The sequence below is a fragment of the Setaria italica genome, chromosome IX (genome assembly GCF_000263155.2).
Source record: "Setaria italica strain Yugu1 chromosome IX, Setaria_italica_v2.0, whole genome shotgun sequence".
NCBI lineage: Eukaryota > Viridiplantae > Streptophyta > Magnoliopsida > Poales > Poaceae > Setaria > Setaria italica.
This window is the reverse complement of record NC_028458.1, coordinates 39,811,692-39,830,317: the sequence shown is the minus strand read 5'-3', so window position 1 is coordinate 39,830,317 and position 18,626 is coordinate 39,811,692. Positions and strand designations below refer to the sequence as shown.

The following is an 18,626-nucleotide window of genomic DNA, read 5'->3' as shown; positions in this document are numbered from 1 at the left end:
CCAGCTATCCACCCATACCCAATTCCAGACATCTGGAATGGCGAGTACACACCATCTATTCCACCCCGCGTCACTGTCTCGCGATTTAATAATAGAGCATTTTTATTTCTAGATACCTGAACGCAAGGTCCTAGATGAGAATCACGTGCGTAGGCTCGACGGCGTAGAGGTATAACCTATTTTGGATCGTGCACTCCACCCTCACGTCACTCTGCACACCACCAAGATCGCTGGTGCGGGAGGAGGATGGGTGCGAGTTTTTTAGGCGGCGGGTGGGTCATTTTAGCCGTTTGCCGAGTGTCTGTAGCATGACCCTCGGCAAAGCACTATTTTGCCGAGTGCCAAATGGGGAGCACTCGGCAAAGTTTTTTTCCTTTTTTCCTCATTTTCTACAATGTTTTCTTCTACATTTATTTTAATAAACTCAACAATACCTCATAAAATTCACTCAACAATATGTATTTGATTATTCTACTCATATTATTTTGTTATTTCATGCAGTTATAGCTCCAATTCAATTTATATCAATTAAAATTTTATAATTGCACTTAATACATTAAAATTATCAAACGGTTCCAAAAAATTACCAAAATTTCACATGAAATAATATATGTTCTCTATTGGCTATACAAAATGTTTTGTAGTCAAATCTAAATTCGATCATCACTTTAACGCCGAATCTTATTGAATCCTTCTCAATGCTACGATTATTCTTCTGAGATTGAATCCTTCTCAATGCTACGATTATTCTTCTGAGATGCTTCGGTTTGTAAACATTGTATGTGATAAAATGTGCGAAACTTTCTCAAATTTTTACCACAATCTCCACGTATGATACCATCACATCATGACAAATCTCATAATTTTTCGACTTCGTTTGCCTTTTTTAGAATTTAAAAATCATTCAATCACATGTTTGTGGTTATGTTTCCTGAACAAGATGTTTGAAATTTCTTTTCATTTCATGGGTAAGGCCTCAAACTGGGATAAATAACATAAATATCATTTTTTTACTCATTTTATTCTATAATTTGAATCCCTTGCGGTTCAAATTTGACTTATACCAAAAATTCCCTTCAAATGCAATTAATTAATTAAATATAGCAAACAAATCCAAAAATATACCAAATTTTAATATGAAGTACCACATGTTGTATGTGGGGAGTAGAAAAAATTTCAAGGTGAAAAGAGAAAAAAACCTATTGTTTTGCTGAGTGTTAAACAAAACACTCGGCAAAACCCCACTCTTTGCCGAGTGTCTTTTTTGACACTCGGCAAAGCTCCCTCTTTGCCGAGTGTCTTTTTTGACACTCGGAAAAGAGGCTGGTTTGCCGAGTGTTTTTTTCTTGACACTCGACAAAGACCCGATTTCTCGAGTGTTTTTTCTTTGCCGAGTGTTTTTTGCTTGGCACTTGACAAAGAGCTTGTTTGTCGAGTGTTCGAAAAAAAACACTCGGCAAAGAAAAAGCACTCGGCAATTTTTAGCTTTCCCGTAGTGAGGATGATATAATGATACATATACACATGATTCCATACTAGCAGCGCATTTGCTCGGACCACTTCACTAGTTCACATGATTTCATAATACAAAGTAATGTCAGAGCAAATAATTTGCACAAAAGGGTAAGGGGTCACTTGTTCAATTCAGCTGATGATTTGGTGACGTCGATCCTGCTGAGGTATGTCTTCGTTAGTGACCCGTAGTACAGATGCTTGCCGACCTTGAGCCAGCTGGTGGCGAGGGCGAGCCCCGGGTCGGTGTACGTGGACACCGGCTCCCCGTCCAGCGTCACGCTCATCGTCCCCGAGTTCTTCAGCCCGTGTGGAACCGCCACGAACTTCTCGACGAGGTACAGCAGCTTCCGGACGAACGGATACTTCATCAGCAGGTCCCACTGAAGTGTTCTCCCCTGCAGGTTCAAACGATTGATGAACTGCCTAGACTCCTAGCAAATTTGACCAGATGCAAAATGATTTTTTTTTTCTGATGATGATTGATGAGAAGATGAGATTTGTGATGTTACCGCGGACAAGGCGATCCAGTACCGGCCTTCTCCGTCGTACCGGATGTTGTCGGGGAATCCCGGTAGGTTGTCGATGAACTTCTCAACCGAGCCCTTCTTGTCGCCGGCGATGTGGTACCTCGAGCACCTCCTCCTGCAGCAGCACGTGGAAGGAAGATCAGGTCAGACCGTGATAATCATCCAGGCAGCGATGCTTCCTAGCTCTGAGAGATAGCTGTGTGGCACTCACACCACCGTCTCGCAGTAGATGAGGGAGCTCTGGTCCGGCGAGATGGCGACGCCGTTGGCGAAGTAGAGGTCGCGCACGAGCACCGCCGTCCGCCCCGTGGCCGGGTCGAAGCTCAGGAGCCGCCCGTGCGGCCGCGCCTCGAGGACGTCCGTCATGTGGTTGGCGAGGTTGTACTTGTACGACGCGTCCGTGAAGTAGATGGTGCCGTCGGCGGCGACGTCCACGCCGTCGGTCAGCGCGAACTCGAGGCCCTCTGCCGCGTCCGTCAGCAGCTCAACCTTCCTCTCCGGGCTCACCTTCAGTAATCCCTGTCATGTCTCGGGAATCAGATTCAGATTTCCATACGAATCCTACAGTGGTATACAACCAAAGTTGTTAAGAGTGGAACAGCAGAGGCGGAGCGGTTAACTCACGATGTCCGCGTCGGCCACGATCAGGCCACCGTCGGCGGCGAGCACGACGCCGAGCGGGCGGCCGCCGGTGCGTACCCAATCCTCGACGTCCCCGCCGGGCACGCTCACCCTCCTGACCCACCCGTCGGCGCACCCGGTATACAGCCACCCGCCAGCGGCGTCGTACGCCAGGTCCTCCGGTCCCGGGAGGCGCCCCTCGCCCACCCGCTCGCTCTGCTCCAGCGCGCGCGCCTCGTGCCGCGGCGCGGACACGTCGGGCCCGTACGAGTACTCCGGAGGCAACGGCGCCGGCGAGAAGTCACGGGGACTGTACAGCGCCACGGCGAGCGCCACCGGCGCCAGCACCAGCGCCACGGCCTTCAAGAAACCGAGCCCAATCGCCATATGGTTTTGACTTGAGACTGGACACAGCGGCGCAGTGCAGCGGCGGCGAGAAACCGAGAACAACTGGAGCGGGTTTGTTTACCATGTGATCCACTTTTATTTCTTTCTTCGATAGAGATCCGGGGCAGGGCATCAGGCCGTGACATGGGAACGGGACTATGGGAGCACATCATCCGACTCGGCATGTCGCGCGCGCGATCCAACATCTCAACGGCAAATGGTCAGCGGTGTGCCAGTCTGCCAGCACTAGTAGAGAACTGACTAACCCTTTTATCCCGGTTGGTGCCTCCAACCGGGATAAAAGGGTGTTCCTTTTATCCCGGTTGGATCCTCCAACCGGGACTAACTTTCCAACCGGGACAAAAGGTGTTTCCTTTTGTCTCGGTTGGAGTTTTTAACCGGGATTAAAACTCATCCCCCACTATACCCCGAGACAGAGACTTTCTTCTTCCTCCAGCCCGAGCAGTCCAGCACATTGATAGAGAGCTGAGCTTCACCTACTCTCCGGTGGTGCCCAAGCAAGGGAGGTGCTGCCCGAAGTTTTTTCCCTCATTTTCGTGGGAATTTGACTCAGCCAACAAGTGCTGCGAAGGTTTGCTACTTCATCCTCGTGTTATGCTTTGATTTATGCTTTGGAGATGGAAAGATTATTTGCTACAATGTGATGATGAAGTAGAAAAATGGAGAGGTATTTTGAGCTAGAATGTGAGGGAGATTGATGTGTCATATATAGTATGCATTATTTCAGTGGTTTAAAAATGATGCTACCTTGTCTAGACGGTTTATCTTATCAAATTCAATATGGTTTTTTAAATCCATACTTGTTGAACTTGCATACCGTGTTCACCTCGGCGAGGATGTTCTCCGCCAAGCAGCAACGTATGTCAAGAAGGAGGTTCGATTCTACGAGAAAGAGTGGATACGGACATCGTGACCGTGTCCCCTTTTCCGTAGCATCTAACCTCTTTCATGACGAAGTGCGGTGCCGCCCAGCTGAGGACATCCTCGCGAGATGAACACGGTCTTCAAGTTCAACAACTTCTGTAGTGGTAAGGAAAGAATTTTTGTACATAGATGACTTCTGCTACTTGTTGAACTTGCATACCGTGTTCATCTCGCCGAGGATGTTCTCCGCCGAGCAGCAACGTATGTCAAGAAGGAGGTTCGATTCTACGAGAAAGAGTGGATACGGACATCGTGACCGTGTCCCCTTTTCCGTAGCATCTAACCTCTTTAATGACGAAGTGCGGTGCCGCCCAGTTGAGGACATCCTCGCGAGATGATCACGGTCTTCAAGTTGAACAACTTATGCAGTGTTTGGGATTGTCAAGTGTAATCCATTTTCGTGCGTAATACGATGCAGATGGACCGGCATTGGATGTATAATGCAGACAGGCGGAGCAAGGTGTTTATTGATGGCTTGCATTATTTTCTCGAAGTGGCAAAAGCGAACAAGCCAGAGAATGGGTTCGTATGTTGTCCATGCTTCCAATGCAATAACAGGAAGGAGTATTCAAAGGATTCCTGGGGGACTATTCACAGCCACTTGTTTAAATACGGTTTCATACCTAACTATTTGGTTTGGACCAAGCACGGTGAACTAGGGGTTGTAATGGAAGATGGCGAGGAGGAGGAGGAAGATGACACCATTCCGGACTGGGTTGCAGGCCAAGCTTTTGCAGGTACTACAATGGGCGAGGCTGATGAAGATGAGTTTGCAGAAAATGGCCCTACTGATGACCTTGGTCAGGTGATACGAGATGCATACAGAGATTGCGAAACTGAGAAGGAAGCAGCAAAGTTGCAGCGCATGATAGATGATCACCAAAAATTGTTGTACCCAGGTTGCCAGCAGGGCCATAAAAAACTAGGTACGACACTAGAATTTGTGCAATGGAAGGCAAAAAATGGTGTGTCCGATAAGGCATTTCAGGGGATGTTGAGAATTGTCAAGAAGATTCTCCCCGAGAATAATGAATTACCGTCCACAACATATGAAGCTAAACAGATTATTTGCCCTCTCGGATTGGATGTTCAGAAGATACACGCATGCCCTAATGACTGTATCCTCTATCGTGGTGATGAATACGAGAAATTGGATGCTTGTCCCGTCTGCGAAGCCCTGCGGTATAAGATCAGGCGAGATGATCCTGGTGATGTCGAGGGGCAGTCTCCCAAGAAGAGAGTTCCCGCGAAGGTGATGTGGTATTTCCCTATAATACCACGCTTGAAGCGCTTGTTCAGGAACAAGGCGAATGCTAAGTTGATGCGATGGCACAAAGAAGACCGTAAGGAAGATGAGATGCTGAGACACCCCGCAGATGGGGCACAGTGGAGATCAATTGATAGAACATTCCCAGACTTTGAAAGTGAAGCAAGGAACATAAGGTTTGGTTTAAGCACTGATGGATTCAATCCATTCGGTGAGTTGAGTAGTGGTCATAGTACTTGGCCTGTGACCCTTTGTATGTTCAACCTTCCTCCTTGGCTGTGCATGAAGCGGAAGTTCATTATGATGCCGGCGCTTATCCAAGGCCCAAAACAACCCGGCAACGACATTGACGTGTACCTAAGGCCGTTGGTTGATGACCTTTTACAGCTCTGGAAGGAAGAAGGTGTACGTGTGTGGGATGAGGATAGACAAGAGATCTTTAATCTACGAGCACTGTTGTTCGTAACCATCAACGATTGGCCTGCATTGAGTAACCTTTCAGGACAGACAAATAAGGGATATCGGGCATGCACCCACTGTTTAGATGACACAGATAGCATGTACTTGAAGCACTGTAAGAAGGTCGTCTATATGGGTCATCGTCGATTTCTCCCTGCTCACCACCAGCTGAGAAAGAGCGGGATGCATTTCAAAGGGACGCCAGACCATCGTAAAAAACCTGCACACCGTAATGGAAAGCGTGTGTTCGAGATGATGAAGGATGTACATGTAGTCTTTGGAAAGGGACTTGGTAGCCAACCTGTTCCGAACGATGATAACGGACATGCACCCATGTGGAAGAAAAAGTCAATATTTTGGGAGCTACCTTATGGGAAATCCTAGAGGTTCGCAACGCATAGACGTGATGCACCTGACGAAGAATCTTTTGCGTGAACGTGCTAGGCTTCATGGGTGTTTATGGAACCTCAAAAGATACATTGGAAGCAAGACAGGACCTGAAAGCCATGGGGCAACGAGATGACCTACCATCCGGAAAAGAGAGATAATGGACAGCACTACTTATGTCCTGCCAGTTACACTCTCAGCAAGGAGGAGAAGGATAGCATGTTTGAATGCTTGAATAGTATGAAGGTCCCGTCTGGGTACTCCTCGAATATAAAGGGAATAATAAATATGAAACAAAAGAAGTTTACAAATCTCAAGGCTCATGACTGCCACATGTTGATGACCCAGTTGCTTCCGGTTGCACTGAGGGGTGTTCTACCCGAAAATGTCCGGTTGCCGCTCGTAAAGCTATGTGCGTTTCTCAATGCGATTTCGCAGAAGGCAATCGATCCATCCAAGCTATCAAAGCTACAGAACGATGTGGTGCAATGTCTTGTCAGTTTTGAGTTGTTATTTCCACCATCCTTCTTGAATATTATGACGCACTTACTGGTTCACCTAGTAAAAGAGATTGGTATTCTCGGACCTGTATACCTGCACAATATGTGGCCTTTCGAGAGGTTCATGGCAGTCCTAAAAAACTATGTTCGTAATCGTGCTCGTCCAGAAGGAAGCATCGCCAGGGGATATGGAACAGAGGAGGTGATCGAGTTTTGTGTTGATTTTATTGATTCAATTGACTCGATTGGGGTTCCAACTTCACGCCACGAGGGGAGGCTCCGAGGAATGGGCACCCTTGGAAGGAAATCAAGTTTGAGCAATGATACTAATTTGTTCGACAAGGCACACTACACTGTTCTACAACAGTCATCCTTTGTGTCTCCGTATATCGAGCAGCACAGGCAGATGGTAGCTTCCAAAAACCCGACCAAATCCGATGCTTGGCTTACCCGTCATCACATGGAAACTTTTCCCTCCTGGTTGCGCCAACAACTTATGGGTAACTCTGAGATTCACCCACAGCTTGCCTGGTTAGCCAGGGGACCTGCTACCACAATCGTCAAATTCCAAGGCTATGAGATAAATGGTTACACATTTTACACGAGAGCCCAGGACCAGAAAAGCACGAACCAGAATAGTGGTGTCCGCATAGATGCCATGGACAGAAATAATAGCAAGGAGTCGTATTATGGTTTCATACAGGAGATATGGGAACTCGAATACGGACCGCTGTACATCCCTCTATTTCTTTGCAATTGGGTGAAACTAACTGCCGTCACCAAAGATCAGTACGGAATGACAATAGTAGATCTGAGCAAGACTGGATACAGTGATGACCCATTCGTACTTGCCAATGATGTGCATCAGGTGTTCTATGTGAAGGACATGTGCAGCAAACCCAAGAGGAATCCAGAAGAGACATGGGAGCCAAAGTGCCACATAGTTCTTCTAGGTAAAAGAAAAATCGTGGGAGTCGAGGATAAAACAGACCAATCAGATGATTATGATCAGTTTGATGGCATGCCTCCATTCGACGTTGAAGTTGATCCAAGCATCCTGCTGTCCAAAGAAGAGGCTCCATACTTACGCTGCGATCATGATCAAGGAACTTTCGTGAAGAAGAAATTTTACAACGTTGTATTGTAATGCGTTAAATGTGCATGACCTTTGTGTATTAATTGATACAATTTGTAATTTACCCTATGTATGATTTCATGTGTTATTAAATTTGTTAGGTGAAGATTTTTTAGATATACATGAACATTGTTAACCACATACTAACATGGATTTTTCTGCGCATTCAAATAATTTAATTGAATAATTTATTGATCACAGCAATGCAGTAAAATAAATATTTTACAGGCTACATGAGTTGGTATAGAAATAATGATTACTTCATACTTATTGTCAATTTACTCGTTAATTAAATATATTTTTGCATGTACAAAATCTGAGAAGGTTTTGTTTTTCATCCTGTATTGCAGTGAAAAGGTTAAATAAAATCCATTTCCAAAAAACAGGCGGGAGAAGAAAAATAGGAAAAAGGACCTTTTGTCCCGGGTGCTAACAGCAACCGGGACAAAAGGCCCCCCTTTTATCCCGGTTGCAAACGGCAACCGGGATAAAAGGGTACGTTCGGGCGGGAGACGAAACGTACCCTTTTGTCCCGGGTGCCATTACGAACCGGGATAAAAGGGGGGGGTTAAAAGGACTGTACTCCCTTCTACCCCCCGCCAGTTCCACACTTAGCGAAATTTTCGCAAGTCCCGCGCTCTCCGCCCGTCGCCGCCCGTCCGCCTCCCTCGCCGGCCGCCGCCGTCGTCGTCCCACATTGCGCCGTCGAAGTCCGGCATTGCGCCGTCGTCGTCGCCCGTCCGCCTCCCTCGCCCGTCGCCGCCCGTCCGCCTCCCTCTCCGCCCGTCGCCGCCCGTCCGCCTCCCTCGCCGGCTGCATCGCCCCTCGTCGCCGGCTCCATCCTCGTCGCCCCTCGTCGCCCCTCGTCGCCCCTCGCCGGCCGCCGTCGTCGTCTTCGCCTCGGCCGCCGTCGTCGTCTTCATCCTCGTCGCCGCCCCGGCCGCCGCTGTCCCGCACGCCGCCCGGCCGCCGCCGTCCCGCCGTCACGCCGCCCCGGCCGCCGCCGTCAGGCCGCCCCGGCCGCCGCCGTCCCGCCGCCCCGGCCGCCGCCCCGCGCGCGAGAGGTCTGCCGCGCCGGCCGGTGCGCCGGGAGAGCTGGCCGTTTTCTTTTAATTTTTAATTTTGTTTTTTTTTAGATGGAATTGTAATTTTGTTAAGTTAGATTTTTAGATTTCTAATTTTGTTAAGTTAGATTTTTAGATTTCTAGTTAGTTTGTTAAGTTAGATTTGTAGTTAGGTTGTTAACTACCGTCCCGCCGTCGTGATCGCCGCCGTCCCGCCGAGTAGCTACCGTGAGAGTCGCCTTGTAGCCGTCGTGATCGCCGCCGAGTAGCCGCCGTGATCGCCGCCGTCCTGCCGCCCATCACAACGTAGTACCTTAGGCACCGCCCGTGGTTCCGGTGAACCGCCTCCGCCGCCCTGACCGCCGCCGTCCCGCCTTCGCCGCCCTTATCGCCGTCGTAGAAATTCGTAGAAATTCGTAGAAATTCGTCAAAATTCGTAGAAATTCGTCAAAATTCGTAGAAATTCGTAGAAATTTGTAGAAATTCATAGAAAATCGTAGAAATTTGTAGAAATTCATAGAAATTCATAGAAATTTGTCAAAATTCGTCAAAATTCATAGAAATTCGTAGAAATTCATAGAAATTCGTAGAAATTTGTAGAAATTCATAGAAATTCATAGAAATTCATAGAAATTCATAGAAATTTGTATAAATTCATAGAAATTTGTATAAATTCATAGAAATTTGTATAAAGATTCCGGACTTTGTACGATTCATGTTATTTTATGATTTCATTATATACATGTATGATTCCGAACTGTGATTATATACAAATTTGTATTAAGACGATTTCTATGACTGTCATGTATGATTCCATGTATGTTTGCAGCAATAGTTGAAATGGCAGACGATGAGACCGCAAGGTATATCATGGAGCAGATAATCGCTGGTGATGGTAGTGGCGACAACGTTCCACTATCATACACGGATGAAGAGGGCACCCAGGCGGACATGTTCCTCAACATATCTGCCAATATGAATGAAGAGCAACAGCCGCAGCAACAACTTGCCGTGGCGGAAGGTTCCAGCGAGGTATATACAACCATTCTTGTATTGTTTCACGCCACCGCTACTAGTACGTACTAATTAACGAATCTTAAACTGTTAGCCCTCCGGATCGACACAAGGGCAGAAGACCCGAGGTCGTACAAAGGTGATGGAAGGGAGGCTTGTCATCACCGAAGTTACAGATGAGGGCAGGCCGGTTGCTCCCGAGAAAGTCGCAAAGAAGTATGTTAGTCAAATCGGGGCAATCGTCCGGGACAACGTGCCTATCAGCATCAGAGAATGGAAGGGCAGAAGCGATAATCCGTACGCCCTTCCAGAGACAGAAAAGAATATGCTGTGGGAAGACGTGAAGAGGCATTTCACATTCCCCGAAGATTATAGCGAGAAGGATGTCAAAGCGTGGACACTTAAGAAGATGGCTACTCAATTCCAGACATTCAAGAAGATGCTGGACACCCACTACATCAAGAAGGGCAAAACTCCAGACTTCAACGCGTGGCCCAAGTTGAGGGACCACTGGGATGCATTTGTTGAATACAAGAGGAGTGAAGAAGGTGTGAAAAAGATCACGACCAACGTTGCAAATGCTAGTCAGAAGGGCTACCACCATCATTTGGGGCGAGGTGGGTATGGCTCAGCAATTCCCAAGTGGAGAAAGATGGAACAAGATCTGATCGAACGGGGAATCATACCTGCAACTATTGAATGGCCCGAACGATCAAAGAACTGGTACTACGCTCATGGAGGCTCCCTAAGCCAAGAGGATGGGATGCTGATTTTCAATGACAGAATACGTGAGAAGGCCGAACATCTCATGAAGAACATTGAAGATTCCAAGGCTGGGAGGTTGAGGGTGGACCGAGAAAATGATGAGCTCACATTGGCCCTCGGTAATCCAGAGCACCCAGGACGTTGCCGGGGGTTCGGGGTGGTTCCGTGGAAGTTCGCTTTCCGAGGTGACAGCGCCTCTTACAGAAGCCGGAAGCGAAGAAAGGAACAGATGGAGGAGAGCTGGCGGCAGATGCTAGAACAACAAATGATGGATGAAATCAATCGGCGGGTGGCCGACGCAGTTGCGGAGTTGGCGCAATCTGGAGCACTGCCGAATCCTCACACCGCCAGCCCTTCTCAACGCCTCGGGAGCAGTTGTGCTTCTACACGGGTCCCCGATGCGCAGACGCCCAGGTTACCCGTGGAGGAGCAACGGTTTCCCGTGGATGCCATCACGCAACGGACCTCATGTGAGCTGCATGCACCGGTCGGCAACCTCACTATTAAGGTATACTTATACATAATATTTATGCAATCTTGTCAATTGATCCAGGCCTCGAGATCGGAGTTCAACTTGTTTACTTCTGCTATATGTACAGGTAGCGTACGGGAGTGCGTTACCAACGCTGGCAGGGCAGAGCAGTCATGGCATGGACATTCCAACAGGCTACGCCAGCGTCTGCGTCGAGCAAATAGTAGATGCCCAGTATGAAGGTCTAGAGCTCGACTTCCCGGGAGGCGACAGGGAAAAGACATTGGCAGATGCGCTTCATGGGATCATTCTATGGAAGAAACACTACATCATTATTTCCCGCACGGAGCCATCTCCTCAGACCTCAAGACCGCTCCCCGTAGATCCCGAGCAGCGATCTTCTCCTCATACCTCGAGACCGGCATCTCCTGCTCCAGGACCGTCGCTTCCATCTATATCAAGGTCTCCATCTCCACCACATCCTGGTGCTGGGAGCGACGACGACAATAACAACACCCCTCCCCGATCACCATCGCCGGCACCAAGAGCGGCCCCCTCGAAGGAACCTGCAGCACCACTCAAGAAGTCACGAGCACCGCCTCCCAAGCAAAGACAGCCTCGAAAGAAGAAAACAAAGGTCGACCCTGAAGTGGCTCGCAAGGAACGCTTTGAGGCAATATCTCATGCGGAACAGTGGGCAGAAATCCAACGAGAGGCCAGTGAGTGGTTCAAGAAACAAGCCGAATTAAAAAAGGCAAGGGAGATGGAGCCACCGCCAGTAAGTCGGCGGGATTTAAACTTTTTTATCAGGATGGAGGAAGGAGCCAAGAAAAGGATACCACTCTTGTCAAACTATGAACGGGCTCTAGTAAAGGCTGATGAAAAGGATAAAAGAAAAGGAAAATCATCCTCCAACGGTTCAGTCCCCGACCTCAGCCATTTATCAAAGAAAGATGCTCAACGGGTAAAAGCAATGCCCTTGGATCAACAAGAAAATATATTGAAGTTCATGGAAGAAACAGGTCTGGGACTTGATGAATGCATAGGGCAAGTCGAGACGCCAACTGCACCGCCCCCTGAGCCGAGATGGCCTTATGAGCTAGGCAAGCCTCTAGTGAAGCCGGCAATGGTACGGAAGCTGTCAACAAAGATGTACGAATTCCATCAATGGTACATGACGGCATCCGCCAAATCGAGGGAGATGATCGGCATGAAGGTAAAACCGATAGATTTTCACGGTGAAGGGGAGAAAGTGCTGTGGCTAGACTTCAAGGATATATACGAAGTGTACCATCATGATGCCCTGGACGTCTCTCTGATCAGCGCTTGGATTCTGTAAGTGTCCGTTTATTATCTCTACATGTAAATTTTGGCGTGCGTCACGGTACTAACTTCATCTTCCATTTCATGTAGGATGCTAATTCAGACATGCCGCCGAGAGGCGTACCTACATGTAGGCTTCATGGATCCATCTGTAGTTAACCAACAACAGATACAATTAGCGTCGGAAAAAACCTTTGCCGAAATATACAATTTCCTACACAAACAAACATTCAAGGACTTCATACTACTTCCATACAACTTCAAGTAAGTGTGTGTATACCGTCTACTTTCGATGTCTTTTTCCTTATCTCTACATGTTAGTTAGCTCTAATATGCATGAACATTTTACGCACGCAGCTTCCACTGGATCCTTATTATAATTGAGCCTGAAAGAAGCCACGTCACTGTCTTTGATTCGTTACGGAAAGATCCGGTGGACTACCAAGAATTGCAAGACATGCTAGGCTTGTAATAATTCTGGACCTTTATCTCTATGCAAAAATTTATTTCCTAAATTTTATCCCTGTTACACTATGTCATTCATTATTCTAATCCGCAGCGTATGGAAACAATTCATAAGGACACACAAAGGTCCATTCAAAGAAGATCTTACATGGAACACAGACTTCCCGGTACGTATGAAGTCTGCACATTTATTACATTGTATAACACGAATATTTCATAACTTATTTTTTTCCGCACTGAAGTGCTTAAGACAGGAACCCGGGAATAACCTATGTGGCTACTACATCTGTGAGCACATGCACAGTTTTTTGGGACCCAAGGGACCGAAGATGACGCCGCACAACTTTAAAGTACGTAAAATAAATATATTACTAGTTAATTATTTTCTAGCTCCTTATATGTATTTGTTCATGTAACATTCACAAATTTCCAAATTATAGATGTTAAATATTCAACAAGGACTCTTGAAGGAAGAAAGAGTAGCGGCAATATGTGAAGGTCTCATTGGATTCATAATGGACGAGGTGGTAAATCCAAGAGGAGAATTTTATTACGATGGACGACAATTAGACACTCCTCTCAGCAACACCACGACGGGAAGATCATAGGAAGATACTTTGATTTATTTGTATATATGATCGATTTGTACTAATTAAGCTAGTTGAATTGTGTATATGAATTGTGTATAAGGATTGTGTATATATATAGTAGTTGTATAATTACAAATCCCATTCGTTTAAATACTAGTTGATTTAATTCATTCTAAAAAAATCTCAACTACAAGGTTAACAAATTAAAAGGGCCGCGGTACTACTATACGTATACGTGATGCATGCATGAAAAATTCAGGCGTCACCAGTGCCATGCAAGCGCAATTTAGTCCCGGTTGGAATTGAGCCGGGACTAAAGGGGACCCCTTTAGTCCCGGTTGGTGACACCAACCGGGACTAAAGGGGGTCCTTTACTCCCGGTTAAAATACCCGGGACTAAAGACCCCCCCTTTTGTCCCGGTTGGTTTATCCCGGATGGATATCCGAGAGATATGACCCTTACCAACCGGGACTAATGCTCAGTTTTCTACCAGTGCAGACTTCCAAATAAGTGTTAAGCAACCCTAAAGTGACCCCACCCCTCTTTTGTGAAGTCAAAGTTGTTAAAATCTTATATGTGTACACACTCACCATCAACCTAAAAACCATGTTTTCTTTCCAACCAAGTTGTTTTTATAAAGAAAAGAAGTTTAACTCTTGTCTAAGTAAATGTGTCCAAAATACACCCTATAAGCTTTTACAATGTTTATGAAATGCAACCTACACACAAAAGCATGAAACTGAAATCTTGCATATGCATCTGGTGTAGAGCTAACCGCGCTGATGGAACGTACGATCTTGGTCGGAACGCGAAGCAAGAGGGTGCCTACTGAGCTGAACAGGATCAAGACAAATCAAGGCCCGAACCAAAGTTCGGAAGAGCCCAAGGTTGAGTTAGGGCAATAAGGCAAACCCCAGAGCATAACCTAGTTTTTTAAATTCATGCAATATCTATGTTAATTATGTTTGTGCATTTACGTTCATAGGAGTTGCTTGAAACCCTAGTTGCATGATCCTAGGTACCTATGTGCTGAATACTAGTATGTTAAGTTGTGTAGTTGCTATCCTAAATAGGGACATAGTAAAAGTCGAGTGATTTCCTGTCACTCGCGAACTATAGGAGTTGCCTGTTTACTTATGTTGCAACCATAAGGATTGAAGGGTGGGGCTAGGCTATATGTTCTATTTTTGTGGATGTTGGATTGTCCCATCTGTCTAGTGGAAAACTGCTAAGGTCGAGATGTGTTAGAACAGTGATTAAGTGTTTGAAAGTACTAAGCTCATACGTAGTAGGAGATGGGGAAGCCTAGTACCTGATTGAACCGACGTGGACCTTTACCCTGCTCTCTCTGGAACTAGGTTCCCATGCGGCCGCATGTGGGTACAAGTGCAGCCTCGGAACGGCGTCGTTCTGGGACTGTTGGGGCATTGTATGCCAAGGGAAGTGGGCTCTGGACAAACACCACGAATTGATGGGGACGGTTGATATATGTGAACCCGGCAGGGCAGTAGCATATATCTTGGGTTTAGGTTCACCTTGCAAGGTTGAAAAACTCGATTCGAATCGTCTGCCTCTCATAGCTTGAGACTACTTGACTACGCTTCTGCACTGAGTAAGAAGTGGAACAAAGGATGATGATTAATACTGATGCTTGAATTAAATTGTTTGTTTACTATGTTTGCTTAGAATAGATGCTTACCTAGAATGGTTAATCAACTAGAACCTGATGCTAAAATTTGAAAGTAAGGACCTGCTTTAGATGCTTTTGGCAAAGCAAACCCCCCCCCCCCCGGCCAAAAAACCTTGCATGTTTAGGAGTTGGTGGATTAGATACCACCTGACAGGTAAGCCTTGTTGAGTATTAGTATACTCAACCTTGCTTGTGGCTATCTTTTTCAGGTGTTGTTGTTTGCTTGGTTGCTAGTGTGACTTGGCCATCCCAACTCCCTCTGGGTTGGACTGTTGACTGGGATCCGTCCTCGACCGGTGAGGATCGTGGTGTTTGATATCATGGCAGGCTTCACCATGGTATTGTGTCTCGACGTTAGACTTATTGTTGTTTTCCCTCTGCTTTTGAACTCTAAAAATTTTACTTTATGCTTTTGAAATCCTAAGTTGTAATAAATGAAGCTGGGACCTGTAATAATTTATCTGGATTGTTGTAATCTCTAGACTCGTCTTCGTGCAAGTATGCTTTGCTTCGATCCGAGACGTGGTTTTATCGGGTGAAACCCGACAGACTGTCGAGTTAACTTGATTAAAGTGTCTATTCGCATGTTAGGCGAAGCTAAGTGCATTTTAGCCGGGTTAATTTGGGTGGTTCCACCACATACATCTTCACTCAAGCTGATCTGAACATGCGTCAAAAAAGATGGTTGGAACTAATAAAGGATTATGATCTAGAGGTGCACTATCACCCCGAAAAAACAAATGTGGTTGCAGATGCATTAAGCCGCAAAGCCTATTGCAATTGCCTTTCCACACAGAACTATACAAAAATCTTGTGTTAGGAGATGAGGAAGCTAAACTTAGAAATTATTCCTCAAGGCACCTTGAGCCATATCTCTATTGAACCTACCCTGGACGATCAAATCATTATGGCATAGCTAGGGGACGAAGAGATAAAGCTCATTAAGAAAAAGCTTTCACAAAGGGATGAGGGATATAAGCATTTCCATCAAGACTGGAAGGGAGTTGTATGGTACGAGGACCGATTAGTTGTTCCAGCAAATCCCGATCTCCAAAAGCAAATAATGGATGAGGCGTACCTTTCTAAATTCTCTATTCACTCGGGTAGCACCAAAATGTACCAAGACCTGAAGCAGAATTTTTGGTGGACTGGGATGAAACCGGAGATTACTAAGTATGTGTCAGAATGCGACACTTGCCAAAGGGTAAAAGCAAGCCACTTGAAGGTAGCCGGTACTCTTCAACCGCTACCTATACCCTCATGGAAATAGGAGGACATAAGCATGGATTTCATTGTTGGTTTGCCCAACACCTCTCAGAAACATGATTCCATATGGGTCATTATGGATAGACTCACTAAGATGGCACATTTTATTTCCATTCATACAACCTATTCAACCCAGAAATATGCTGAACTATATCTTGACCGCATTGTTTCCCTACATGGAGTGCCCAAAACAATCATCTCTGATCGAGGTGCTCAGTTTGTGGCACGCTTCTGGAACAATTGCAAGCTTCTCTCGGCACCAAGTTAATCTGCAGCTCAACTTATCACCTCAGACGAATGGAAAAACTGAGAGAGTAAATCAGATTCTTGAGGATATGCTTCGAGCTTGCATCATTCATTATGACAAGAATTGGGACAAATTCTTGCCCCTAGCAGAGTTTTCTTATAACAACAGCTACCAAGTAGCTTAAAGATGGCACCATTTGTGGCCTTGTATGGTCGCAAGTGTCGAACTCCATTGAGTTGGTCCCAGGCGGGAGAATGAAAGGTATATGGGCCAGATTTGGTAATTGAGGCGGAAGAGAAAGTGAGGATAATAAGAGAAAACCTTAAAGCCGCCCAATCAAGGGAAAAGACCTATTTCGACAAGAGGAGGAAACCATTGCAATTCAAAGTTGGTCACCATGTATACCTTCAAGTTTCACCAACCAAAGGGTGTGAAGAGGTTTGGAGTAAAAGGGAAACTAGCTTCTCGCTATATTGTTCCATATGAAATCATCAAAAATTTGTGGACCTATTGCCTATTAAGTAAAACTTCCACCCAGACTCTCAGCTATCCATGACATTTTCCATGTATCTCAATTCAAGAAATGTGTTTGAGTTCCAACTGAGATTATCAAACAAGAGGAAGTATGGGTAGAACCGAATCTTTTCTATGTGGAGTTCCCGATCAAAATTGTTGATCGAAAGGAAAGGAGAACCCGAAGACAAGTGGTGAGAATGTTTAAAATTCGGTGGAGCCATCATATACAGGATGAAGCCACATGGGAACTAAAGAATTTCTCAACAAAAATTTCCGCAGTTTCCTATTCGAACAAGGAGGTATGTGCACGGCCACACTAGTTTTTAATCACCGAATCTCGGGATGAGATTCTTTTTAAGGGGGGTAGGTTGTAACATCCTTGGTAATTAGCAAAGAAAATCAAGAGTAATCAAAGTAATTAAGCAAACAAATCACCACTAGACTCAAATTGGTCATTTGTCAAAATTTCAAATGCATTTCAATTGATCGAAGTGTTGAAAACACCACTAAAAGGCACTTTCATTGGGCAGGTTTTCAAAACAAAATTTTGTATAAGAACTCAACTTTTGGCCAATATAAAAGTTTTAGAACTTTTCAAGCTAAGAAACTTTTTGTTATTTGAACCTTCTCTGATTTTGAGTGGAAGGCTTTCAAAAATTGAATCAAATTTCAAATTCAGCCTAAGCCGGCGTTCTACCAAACTTTGCACGAGTCTATATCCAAATCCATTGAGTTTTTCCCTAGACAACGTTTGTAAAAGTTGTAGCCTGAAGTCCCAGATTAAACTTTTATTTTTGGAAAATTTGAAGTTCAAATTCAAAATTTGGAGAAAATTAACCCCCCAAGTTGCTGCCCCCGCACGCCACGCATGCACCCATGTGTGCCGCGATTCTGGTGATCGTGTACGGCGTGTTTTGGTGCGCCACATTGTTCGTGCAGCACCACCGGCCTATCACTGCCAGCAATGGGGCGGGACGTCCCCGGCGTCGCCCAACCGCATGCCGTGCAATCTCGCCCTCCCCACGCTGCATCTCCCCTGGCTAGTGGCCATCGCGCGCCCACTCGCCCCGGCAGCAGCCCGCTGCCATGTTGCCGCCCACCATTGGCCATTGCCGCTTGGCCAAAGGCCTCCGGTGAGGTGACCATACGGACACCCCCTCCAGCCACTCCGCATGTGCGATAGAAAGGATCCTCCACGTGAATGATCTTCCTCCGCCTATCACCGGCCGCACGCCCAACCCCCGTCGCCGCCGCGGCCAACCCCGAGCGCCCCTGCTCACCTCCGCTAGTCGCCGACCCCTCCGTTCTCCCCCGATGGACCCAAGCTGACCCTAGCATTCCCTAGCCCCTCCTTGCCCCCTCGAGTGCCTATAAAAGTGACCCTTCGCGCCTCACCGATGCTACCCCACCACGACAAGCACGCCGGAGCGCCGCCGCCTAGCTCTCACCATGGAGCCCCTCCTCCCGAGC

The 18,626-nt window shown here is 46.4% G+C and overlaps 1 protein-coding gene across 1 annotated transcript; it reads right to left on the bottom strand.

The window, feature by feature from the left end:
* Nucleotides 1–1,502: 1,502 nt before the first annotated feature.
* LOC101767714 (protein STRICTOSIDINE SYNTHASE-LIKE 5) lies at nt 1,503–3,139 on the bottom strand. The gene is made up of 4 exons (XM_004983727.3): nt 2,667–3,139; nt 2,254–2,561; nt 2,025–2,157; nt 1,503–1,910 (listed from the first exon to the last, which is right to left on the bottom strand). Exons 1-4 carry the CDS (start codon nt 3,048–3,050, stop codon nt 1,632–1,634), a joined length of 1,104 nt encoding a protein of 367 aa, XP_004983784.1. The 5' UTR covers nt 3,051–3,139; the 3' UTR covers nt 1,503–1,631.
* Nucleotides 3,140–18,626: the final 15,487 nt, after the last annotated feature.